The sequence below is a fragment of the Phocoena sinus genome, chromosome 2, assembly GCF_008692025.1.
Source record: "Phocoena sinus isolate mPhoSin1 chromosome 2, mPhoSin1.pri, whole genome shotgun sequence".
In the NCBI taxonomy this organism is placed as follows: Eukaryota; Metazoa; Chordata; class Mammalia; order Artiodactyla; family Phocoenidae; genus Phocoena; species Phocoena sinus.
The window spans coordinates 36876600-36889174 of NC_045764.1; the positions used below are offsets into that span (position 1 = coordinate 36876600).

Genomic DNA, 12575 nt, shown 5'->3' on the forward strand with positions numbered 1-12575 from the left:
CTCATTCCTCCTTCTCCATCTACTTTTTTAAAATATAAATTTGTTTATTTATTTATTTTTGGCTGTGTTGGATCTTCGTTTCTGTGTGAGGGCTTTCTCTAGTTGCAGCGAGCGGGGGCCACTCTTCATAGCGGTGCGCGGGCCTCTCACTATCGTGGCCTCTCTTGTTGTGGAGCACAAGCTCCAGACGTGCAGGCTCAGTAGTTGTGGCTCATGGGCCTAGTTGCTCTGTGGCATGTGGGATCTTCCCAGACCAGGGCTCAAACCTGTGTCCCCTGCATTGGCAGGCAAATTCTCAACCACTGTGCCACCAGGGAAGCCCTACTCTTTTTTCTAATAAATTTTACTTATTTATTTAATATTTTTTTTTTTTTTTGGAACCTGGACAGGGACTTGAACCCTGGGCCCTCAGATTAAAAGTTCCATCTGCTTCTTATGTAAATTTGTAAATATAACATAAAACTTTTTTTTCATATATTGAATCTCCATCTTATGAACATTCTTATTACATTATTATTCATACACATGATGCTGTGTGAAATTGGAAAATACAAAATTGCCTGTAATCCTAGCATCCAGAGACAAAATGTTAAGTTGGGGGTCATTTTCTTTTTGTCTTATAAACATACGTTTTCCTCCCCGTGCAACACTGGGATCTGCTCAATAACTACATTTTGTTTTTAACATCTTTATTGGAGTATAATTGCTTTACAATGTTGTGTTAGTTTTTGCTGTATAACAAAGTGAATCACCTATATGTATACATATATCCCCATATCCCCTCCCTGTTGCACCTCCCTCCCACCCTCCTATCCCATCCCTATAGGTGATCACAAAGCACTGAGCTGATCTCCCTGTGCTATGCAGCTGCTTCCCCCTAGCTATCTATTTTACATTTGGTAGTGTATATATGTCAATTCTATTCTCTCACTTCATCCCAGCTTACCCTTCCCCGTCCCCGTGTCCTCAAGTCCATTCTCTATGTCTGCATCTTTATTCCTGTCCTGCCCCTAGCTGCATCAGAACCATTTTATTTTTTGGTTCCATATATATGTGTTAGCGTACGGTATTTGTTTTTCTTTCTGACTTACTTCACTCTGTATGACAGACTCTAGGTCCATCCACCTCACTACAAATAACTCAATTTTGTTTCTTTTTATGGCTGAGTAATATTCTGTTGTATATATGTGCCACATCTTCTTTATCCATTAATCTGTCGATGGACACTTAGGTTGCTTCCATGTCCTGGCTATTGTAAATAATGCTGCAATGAACATGTGGTCCATGCTTCTTTTTGAATTACAGTTTTCTCAGGGTACATGCCCAGTAGTGGGATTGCTGGGTCATATGGTAGTTCTATTTTTAGTTTTTTAAGGAACCTCCGTACTATTCTCCATAGTGGCTGCATCAATATACATTCCCACCAACAGTGCAAGAGAGTTCCCTTTTCTCCACACCCTCTCCAGCATTTATTGTTTGTAGATTTTTTGATGATGGCCATTCTGACCGGTGTGAGGTGATAGCTCATTGTAGTTTTGATTTGCATTTCTCTAATGATTAGTGATGTTGAACATCCTTTCATGTGTTTGTCGGCAGTCTATATCTTCTTTGGAGAAATGTCTATTTAGGTCTTCTGCCCATTTTTGGATTGGGCTGTTTGTTTTTTTTGGTATTGAGCTGCATGAGCGTCTTGTATATTTTGGAGATTACTTCTTTGTCATTTGCTTTGTTTGCAAATATTTTCTCCCATTCTGAGGGTTGTCTTTTTGTCTTGTTTATGGTTTCCTTTGCTGTGCAAAAGCTTTTAAGTTTCATTAGGTCCCATTTATTTATTTTTGTTTTTATTTCCCTTACTCTAGGAGGTGAGTCAAAAAAGATCTTGCTGTGATTTATGTCATAGCGTGTTCTGCCTATGTTTTCCTGTAAGAGTTTTATTTATGGGCCTCTCTGCACTTCCTGGACTTGATTGACTGTTTCCTCTCCCATGTTAGGGAAGTTTTCAACTATAATCTCTTCAAATATTTTCTCAGACCCTTTTTTTTCTCTTCTTCTTCTGGGACCCCCTATAATTCGAATGTTGGTGCAACTAATGTTGTCCCAGAGGTGTCTGAGACTGTCCTCAGTTCTTTTCATTCTTTTTTCTTTATTCTGCTCTGTGGTAGTTATTTCCACTATTTTATCTTCCAGGTCACTTGTCTGTTCTTCTGCCTCAGTTACTCTGCTATTGATTCCTTCTAGAGAATTTTTTAATTTCATTTATTGTGTTGTTCATCATTGTTTGTTTGCTCTTTAGTTCTTCTAGATCCTTGTTAAATGTTTCTTATATTTTCTCCATTCTATTTCCAAGATTTTGGATCATCTTTACTATCATTTCTCTGAGTTTTTTATCAGGTAGACTGCCTATTTCCTCTTCATTTGTTTGTTCTGGTGGGTTTTTACCTTGCTCCTTCGTCTGCTGCATATTTCTCTGTCTTCTCATTTTGTTTAACTTACTGTGTCTGGGGTCTCCTTTTCGCAGGCTGTAGGTTCATAGTTCCCGTTGTTTTTGGTGTCTGCCCCCAGTGGGTAAGGTTGGTTCAGTGGCTTGTGTAGGCTTCCTGGTGGAGGGGACTGGTGCCTGTGTTTTGGTGGGTGGGGCTGGATCTTGTCTTTCTGATGGACAGGGCCGCATCCAGTGGTGTGTTTTGGGGTGTCTGTGAACTTAGTATGATTTTAGGCAGCCTCTCTGCTAATGGGTGGGGCTGTGTTCCTGTCCTGCTAGTTGTTTGGCATGGGGCATCCAGCACTGGAGTTTGCTGGCCGTTGGGTGGAGCTGGGTCTTAGCGTTGAGATGGAAGTCTCTGGGAGAGCTCTTGCTGATTGATATTACGTGGGGCTGGGAGGTCTCTGGTGGTCCAATGTCCTGAACTTGGTTCTCCCACCTCAGAGGCTCAGGCCTGACACCAGGCCGGAGCACCAGGACCCTGTCAGCTGCACGGCATTGCGTTGACTGGCTCTCCATCACCGTGACCGTGGCAGGCAAGGTTTGTGGGCACGACTTCAGCTACCTGGGAAAAGCTCTGATACGACATCAGAACTTATTTCTGCAACTATCTGGAAAAATCCATACTTGACTTTTTCCCATCTTCTCCAACTGTAAAATATCTGCCCTCCAAGCAGCACATAACCTAAACAATGAGATGTTTGCCTTAGTTGTTTCCCAGAAACTTGGAGTCAGCTGTGTCCTCAGTACTATTTTGTAACATGATTATCTCTTGAGCATATGGTAGAATATACCTGGTATTACCACATATGCAAAGAATTCCTGAACTAAAAGATGACCTTGCCAAGTACTACTTAATACGATGGTACTAGGTCCATGAATTTGAATCTATTCTTTGTGCCCAGTGTAGTTCATCTAGTCCTGCCTGTTATCCACGTGAGACTAATTTTGTGTCCTGAACTATCTGACTAGGCAATGGAAAAGTGCACGTTATCAAGGGCTTCTCTCTAGTGCACTACTGAGCTCAGGAAAAATTCCCTTAACAGAAACATTAAGTAATTTCCGATATTTGGGGACAATAGGAAATTGTGAGAAAGTGGTTGGCATTGGAGTTTTTGTTTTTGTTTGGAGATTGTGTTATCCCTTAATCATTTAAAAATTATTTTATTTGTTTTTTTAAACTAAACGTGTTACAAGATATTAAATATAGTTCCCTGTGCTATACTGTAAGTCCTTGTTGTTTATCTATTTTATACGTAGTAGTGTGTATCTGTTAATCCCAAATTCCCAATTTATCCCTACCCCCTGGCATTGTTATTTTAAAAAAAAAAAGACTTAACCACCTCTTGCACTGATTATAGTTAATACTGTATTTTTAATTAAGTAAAAAAAGGAGGGCTATGAGATATGCATGCAGAAAGGTTATATGTACTGTGGCAAACAGCAAAAAACATCTTCTTTGAATCCTTCTCTCCCCTTGCCTATTTTTTGCTTTCCATTTTCTTCCAAAATGGACGAGTTAGGAAAGCAGAGATAGGGAAGTTTGTTTTTTAATTTAAAAGGTGAGATAGCTATTAAATGTTTATCAGTTGACTTAATTTTCATGGATAGCTCCTCGTATTAGCCTGTTAGTCAGCAATTCATAATACTTACATTTTTCCCACATATAAACTCTTACTTTATCTTATTGTATAGCCTACTCTAATATGTATTTAGTAAGTTCAGCCTATAGGTAGTATTATAATTTGATGATATTGAATACTGGCATGTGATCAAGTATTTAGAAGGAGAATTCTCCATTGGGGTGACTTAGTCCTTTGCTTTGCTTTTTCTGTGCAGATAGATATATTATTTTGCACCCATTTGGCTCTTGGGGTCTTACTTTATCTTATCTATTTCCTCCCTCCTCACATCACAGTATTGTAATGGTTGAATTTTAAGTGCTTTGAGCTCCTTGGAGATAGATAATACTAAATATTTGGTCCCTATGCTAGCGAGGGAAAAGTCCCAAATAAATGTGTTATCAATCAGGATTCGGTGCTCGTGGGTTATGAAGTGCTAGAATAGGTCTTCATAGTAGGCTTAATAGGAGCTGGTTGCCACCAGAGAATGTTTCTGGCACTATTTTTAAAAAATTTTTTTAAATTAATTAATTAATTGATTGATTGATTATTTTTGGCTGTGTTAGGTCTTCATTTCTGTGCGAGGGCTTTCTCTAGTTGGGGCAAGCGGGGGCCACTCTTCATTGTGGTGCACGGGCCTCTCACTATCGCGGCTTCTCTTGTTGCGGAGCATAGGCTCCAGACGCGCAGGCTTAGTAGTTGTGGCTCTCGGGCCTAGTTGCTCCGCGACATGTGGGATCTTCCCAGACCACGGCTGGAACCCGTGTCCCCTGCATTGGCAGGCAGATTCTCAACTGCTGCGCCACCAGGGAAGCCCTCTTGCACTATTAAGTAGATGAAGGAAACCTGTGCTTTTTCAAATAGCCATAGTGGGTCCTGATTACATCCCGGGGGGGGGGGAGGTTGTGTTTGTTTGTTTGTTTTGTTGACAAATTAGTCTTTGGGAATAGCTCAGATCTCTCGTAGCATCCCTTTCCTTTCCTGGGGAGCTTCTCATTTCCCAGCTTTTCTTTCCTCATACTTTACTTTTCTGCCTCTTTTCTTGGTGTTATTTCCTGGTTCAATGGACTCTTCTTCCTGCTGCTCCTGACTTTCACTCTGCAGCTAGCCCCCCCTTGGCACCTGTCCTCTTTTACCCTCCAGGATTTTTCAGACATTCTTTCACTTACTGAGTTGTCAGCTACAGATTATTTTTCTCTGTATATATTTGCATTTTTTCTAATTGGAATCTCATTTTTAATGAGACTGTTTGCACTTAACTGTTTTTGTTGTTGCAGCACCTCCCAGTTTAGTTTTATCTGCAGATGATTTAGTGTCTAGTGAGCCAGTTTCTGGCTTAGAATCTAAGTGGATATTAGTCAGTAGGAGTTAAAGCTATTTTTCTTCTTTCTAGTGTAGCTGTTAACCCAAACTCACTTGAGTTAATTTTTTTTTTTTTTTTTTTTTTTGGTGGTACGCGGGCCTCTCACTGTTGTGGCATCTCCCATTGCGGAGCACAGGCTCCGGACGCGCAGGCTCAGCGGCCATGGCTCACGGGCCCAGCCACTCCATGGCATGTGGGATCTTCCCGGACCAGGGCACGAACCCATGTCCCCTGCATCAGCAGGCGGACTCTCAACCACTGAGCCACCAGGGAAACCCTTGAGTTAATTTTTTAAGATAGTCTTTATCAACTGTAAAATGCACTTTGCTTTCAGTTAAATTTTAAGATTACTAGAAGCCTCATGGTTCTTTAGTAGAATTAAATTAATAATTATCTGATCGAGTAGGATGATGTTTCTATAGACCCTGGCTTGTAAAAGTAGTGCATGTTTGTTGGAGAAAAAAAACGAGAAGCTAAAAGCCAGCTAAAAAAAAGCCATAGATAGCTGCTGTTTACACCTTGGTCTATCATTTTAGACCTTGTTTAATATTTTTCTTTTTTACTTTTTTTTTTCATATGGAGAATTTCTAACATGCACAGAAGTAGACAAAACAGTATAATGAACTTCCATATACCAGTCACCTAGTTCCAATAATTATTAATCTATAGCCAATTCTGCCTACATTACCACCTCTTCCCCTTCTCCTGCCTGTATTATTTTGAATCAAATCCTAGATATCATGTGGTATATATGTAAATATTTCAATAAATAGCTATAAAACATAACCAGTGAGCTTTTAAAGAGTATAACTGTAATTAACATTCTTACACCTAAAAACATGAACAATCATTCCTTTGTATCATTAAGTTTCCAATCTTTGTTCAAATTTCCAATTGTGTCTTAACTTTTTAACAATTTGTTTGAATCCAGATTCAAAGAAGGTCCTCAGTTGCAGTTGGTTGATATGGCTTTATAATGTCTTTTATTTAAATCTGTAAATTCCTTCTCTAACTTTCTTTGTCCCTTGCAATTTATTGGTTGAAGAAATTGGGTCATTCTGTAGTTTCCCACGGTCTTCATTTGGAAGATTATATCCAAATGAAGTAGTTTAATGTGTTCCTTTGCGCTTTGTATTTCCAAAATATTGGTGGTTTGTGTTTATTTTAATGTGAAAATGATATTATACTGTACATGCTATTTTGTAATATTTTTTCACTTAATAAAATGTGTATGATCTTCTGATGTCATTAAATTTTCTTCTGTATCACCAGCCTTAATGCTTGCATAGATTTCAACTCCTGTTAGACTTTGTTTGCTTCCAGTTTTTTCTTATTGTAAACAATATAGCTATGAACATCCTTTTAGCTAAATAAATAATTATTTTGATATTGGGAATGATGATAAAATGCCACAGTTCCACAGGAATTTTCAGTTAACATGAACAAATTTTGTACTTTCAAATGGCATGAAGGTATTTGGTGACTTGGGTTTCCCTTACTCTTTTAAGGCAAAATGGACATATCAAGTTTTTGACCAAAGGAGATAATAATGCGGTTGATGACCGAGGCCTCTATAAACAAGGACAACATTGGCTAGAGAAAAAAGATGTCGTGGGGAGAGCGAGGGGGTAAGTATAGAGGGGAGAGTTACTGAAACATTGGCTCTCTCGATCATATTGTCTGATCATACACAGTTGAATATAATGGCTTGGTCCTCGTTCGGCCAAATCACCTTGTGTCCTTTGAAAAAGTATGCTTCTTAAATTGCATCTGAAACTTCAGGTTTACTGCTCCAGAAGGGAGGATATGGGGTGCTATAAAAGAACAGAATATTAGTGATGAGGATGAATTAGAATGACAATTTAAAAAATTCATTTGTCTGTTTAATTCATTTCAGAAATGTTACTGGGCACCTTCCATGTACTCTGACGTCTAATACTGTGCTAGGCTCTAGGGATCCAGGCGGTATTAATCCTGCTTCTTGAAACTTACATTTCTTAAGTGTTTACTGAGTCAACAACTTAAAGTGTTCATCTAGGTTAATTTCATCATGTTGATTTATTCCATATTGTTTTATTTCTAGTTTTGAAATTATTGAGGTCAAATGAAATTTAAAAGTTATATTAAGCCTGTTTATTTCAGATTTTATCAGGAGAACAGATCAGTGAAGGACAGGAATTGTAAGTTACTGGTATGAGGAAGTATGGGATTATTACTACCTTCATGTTATTAATACTATTAACAATAACTCACATTTATTAGGGCTTACTCTGTGCCAGAGACTCATTCTAAGTGCTTTCTTTACAAGTATTACCTCATTTTAACCTCAGAACAACCCTAATATTTCCATTCTACAGATGAGGAAACACAGACATGTTAGGTTGTTTATCTAAGGTCACACTGATGATAGTAAGTGGCTGGCTGACTCCAGAGCCCACCCTTTTTACCATCATAGCAAAATTACTGATATAACACTTCTGAGATGGGTAGCTGCTTGTTCTCACTCTTTAGATGCTACATGGCACTCTTATCCACTGTCAGAACACCTGCTCCTTCTAACCTAGAACAGACACTGTGGATTCAGTGATTCCACTAGTGAACAGTGGAACTGAGGAACTGTGTTCCCATAAAGAAATAAATTCAAGTTATTAAGTAAAAGCTGTCTCGGTTACAGCAGAAGAGATGTTCAGTTTGGGGCCAGAGAGATCGGATCAGAAAAAGCACCAATGTGTTTTGTCTTCAGCAGACCTGGTTTTTTGTGCACACCTCCAGTTCAAGGGAACTTGATTTCCTATGATGGAGCTAAACATACTTTTATAATTCAAATTAGATTATCAGTGCTTCTGAGAAGTGATAGTCCCCATTTCCCTCAGTTCCCAAGGTGCTGCTAATATCAGCCTCTTAGAGTCTTTTTGCTTTTCCTTTAATTGCAAGTGTACAGATTCTTGTAGAAACATTAGGAAATAACAGTCATCAAAAAGCAGAGTCACTTCTTTCCTTTCAGTTCCTCCATAAATATTTAATTTTTTGGTTTGTGTTCTTTTAGCCGATATGTGTAAAGATGCAGATCTTAATGTATAAGTATGTATACATAAACACATTTTGTGTACGGGGAGAGAATGGTCACACTGCTTATAACCTCTTTTTTATCCTCCAATGTTACTAGTATCTATAAATCAAAAGATTTATTTCCATATCATCATTTTCAAATCTGTATGCTACTCTACTGTGTGCAAAGACCATATTTTTATTTAGCCAGAATCTCCTATTGTCAGATGCCTTTGATTGTGCGCAGTGTTAGGATGAGCATCCCTGTTACATATATCTCAGTGCCTCTGCCCAATCATTTCTTCACAGTAAATTCTTATACTTGGAATGTACCTGGTGAAACATAAGCATATTTTAAGGCTTTGGACAACTTTTGTTGTACAGTTTTATTTGTACTCCTCCCAGAGGGTCCCTTTATCTGGATCTTTATTCTTAGGTGTTTAGTGCAGCTCTTTCTGCTCATTCTGGCCGCCTGTTTGGGTAAAAAATGCATCATCCTATGGAAGGGTGGAGGAACCAGGCTTTCTTTTACTCAAGTAACTTGTCTTTTCTAAAGAATTTTTTTAAAGTCCCAAACTATGTACAGTGTTATTTCTAAAATCCCAGCATTGAAAGTTATAGGCCTTTTTCTGGCTATTAATTTAAAAAATGTTATAGTCTGGTACTCTCTTAATTAAATAACTTTGCATGAAGTATAAACATCTGGGACATGAACAGCAGGAGCACAGAATCTTAACTGTTACAAATTCACTTTCAGTTGATTATGTCACCACTTACCTTGACACATAATGAGGCACATCACCTCCTTTTGTGAAAATTGTGTTTATAAGATGCTAAACTATATTTCAGAGTCAGACTGTACCCAAACCTTGGAATTTTTTTTCAAACAGCTGCACACTAAAAAATTTTACACTGAAGCCTAAAGCCCTAAATAAAAACAAATTTAAACAATTTTTTATTGAAATATAATTCACATATATTAGGATATAAAATTTACCCTTTTAAAGTGTACAGTACAGTGAGTTTTATTATATTCACAAAGTTGTAAAACCATCACCACTGTTTAATTCCAGAACATTTCCTCACCCCAAAAAGAGAACTTGGTAGTGATTTGCAGTCACTCCGCATCCCCTTCTCCCTGCAGCCCCTGGCAACCACTAATCTACTTCCTGTCTCTGTGGATTGCCTGTTCTGGACATTTTATATAAACAGAATCTTACAATATGTGGTCTTACAATATGTCCGACTTCTTTCACCTAGCGTAATGTTTTCAAGGTTCATTCATGTTATAGCATGTAATAAAACACTTTTAGAAAGTGAAACTAATACTGAACCAAATAAGAATAGGGATGATTCTTTCTAAATTCAGGTAGTTGAAAAACACAAGAGAACCTGTTAGTCAAAGACGAGGAACAGGAAAAGAGGACGAAAGCCTGGCAGAAGATCAGGGAATAGAGAAATATTGACAGTGAAAAGAAGAATAAAAATAAAGGAAGGAGCAGAGTAATTGAGCTCTCTGTTGACTGAAATCAGTTTTATGGAGGAGGCTTTTATTTATTTATTTAATTTTTTTTTTGGTCTGCATCTGGTCTTAGTTGTGGCACACAGGACCTTTGTTGCCACATGCGGGATCTTCAGTTGTGGCATTCGAACTCTTAGTTGCGGCATGCATGTGGCATCCAGTTCCCTGACCAGGAATTGAACCCAGGCCCTCTGCATTGGGAGCATGGAGTCTTAGCCACTGGACCACCAGGGAAATCCTGGAGGAGTCTTTTAAAATGTACTTTTTACTTAGCTTGAAACAGACCGTTCCGGGATAGAAACAATAGTCCTTTTTAAGGCAGCTACTGGGATCCAAACTTCCCAGATGTAGATCCCTTTTGACATCTGACAGATTATTTTCACCCAGAGCATCAGCAGATAGTTCTTCCTTCTGAGGCTCCTTTCCTGGCAGCACCTTTGATCCCAAGAACTCCCAGGGACACGTATTTACCCCTACTGTACCTTCTAGATGTTAACTTGCCACAGGCTGGTGTTGAGGTTGGCTTTGTGGATGGCATTTGTTTTACTTATTTTAAACCTCTGCTTATTATCAACTCTGCTTTAGCAGAGTTTATCTGAACTCAGTAGGAAAAAAGTGCAGCTGATTTGAATTTAAGATGACTGATGATAGCAGCATCATGCACTTGATTAGCGACTCTTGACTGTCTGTGTCCATGGAGGAAAACAGTAGTATAGGTAATTAAATCTTTTGTTTGACTTTGGACTGCCTGTCGTATTCTGGCAACCTTATGTTTTGCTTCTATTACTCCTAAAGATCAAGTTGCTTCTATTTCACACTTACGGTGGGCAAGGAAAAACCACCATAGAGGGGGAAAATGTTTCCATGGATAACCCATAAGCAGACTATGTGATCATTGTGGTTCTTTGAGCATAGATATTGTATGGAGGTAACAGTGAAAGTCTCTACCCATGAGCATGGCTGCTGATTGATCATCAGGCCAGAATTAGCAGTCTGATGATGTTTTATTTATTTAAAACAAAATTTTTTTTTTAGATTTTTATTTTATTTTCTTATTTTTGGCTGCGTTGGGTCTTCATTGCTATGCATGGGCCTTCTCTGGTTGCGGTGAGCGGGGGCTACTCTTCGTTGCGGTGCGCAGTCTTCTCACTGCAGTGGCTTCTCGTTGCGGAGCGTGGGCTCCAGGTGTGCGGGCTTCAGTAGTTGTGGCACACAGGCTCAGTAGTTGTGGCTTGTGGGCTCTAGAGCACAGGCTCAGTAGTTGTGGTGAACGGGCTTAGTTGCTCCACGGCATGTGGGATCTTCCCAGACCAGGGCTCGAACCCGTGTCCCCCTGCATTGGCAGGCGGATTCTTAACCACTGTGCCACCAGGGAAGCCCCTGCTGTTGTTTTAATAGAAGTCACAGATGCTTTTATAGCTTTTAATCTGCATTTTACTGTAAGGGATTTTGCCTTTATGTTCTTAAATTTAGACAATTTTCCTTCTAAAAGACTGGAAACTGTTGCTTTTATGAAGATGTTATAAGTGAGACAAAAGAAATAGAGTTGTTGCATTAAAAAGAAAAAATATGTGTATTAAAAATATAGAAAACCTTTACCCTCCTAGAGCTTAGCTAGGCCATTCTGTAGTGACTGTTATTTTCCAGCTCTTAGAGGTCTCAGGGGTTGAAAATAAAGCATGGGCCCTAAAAGGGGATATGATTTGTCACCACATGCTTGTTCCATATATCTTGCTTGCTAGAACTGTGCTTCTTGTACTTTAATGTGCAGAAGCGTCATTTGGGCCCGACCTTCCAGAGATGCTCTGACTCAATAAATCTGGGAAGATAGAGCAATCTGCACTTTTTTAAAAAATTATTTATTTATTTATTTTTGGCTGCGTTAGGTCTTCATTGCTGCATTCAGGCTTTCTCTAGTTGCAGCAAGTGGGGGCTACTCTTCGTTGCAGTGCACGGGCTTCTCTTTGTGGTGGCTTCTCTTGTTGCGGAGCACGGGCTCTAGGAGTGTGGGCTTCAGTAGTTGTGTCTCGCGGTCACTAGAGCGCAGGTTCAGTAGTTGTAGTGCACAGGCTTAGTTGCTCTGCGGCATGTGGGATCTTCCTGGACCAGGGCTCAAACCCGTGTCCCCTGCATTGGCAGGCGGATTCTTAACCACTATGCCACCAGGCAAGTCCGCAATCTGCATTTTTTTTTTTTTTTTTTTTGCGGTACGTGGGCCTCTCACTGTTGTGGCCTCTCCTGTTGCGGAGCACAGGCTCCAGACATGCAGGCTCAGCGGCCATGGCTCACAGGCCTAGCCGCTCCGTGGCATGTGGGATCTTCCCGGACTGGGGCACGAACCCGTGTCCTCTGCATCGGCAGGCGGACTCTCAACCTCTGCGCCACCAGGGAAGCCCCGCAATCTGCATTTTTAATGAGCTGTCCAAGTAATTCTCACAATGGAGGTGTAGGTTTTAAGAAACATCAACTTACGCGAATGGGAGTTTGGGGATGGGGAGAGAGAGATGAGTCTGGGTAGTGCTGCCACAGGGAGAGGGG

At 39.7% G+C, this 12575-nt stretch overlaps 1 protein-coding gene across 3 annotated transcripts in view; it reads left to right on the top strand.

Annotated features, from left to right (window-relative positions):
- The window catches only part of SEC11A (SEC11 homolog A, signal peptidase complex subunit), a 56037-nt gene that overhangs the window by 41259 nt on the left and 2203 nt on the right, over positions 1–12575 (top strand). For all 3 annotated transcript variants that reach the window (XM_032623536.1, XM_032623538.1, XM_032623537.1), the window contains one exon: positions 6976–7095. In XM_032623536.1, the coding sequence (XP_032479427.1) occupies positions 6976–7095 (120 nt within the window). The remainder of the gene's footprint in view (positions 1–6975; positions 7096–12575) is intronic.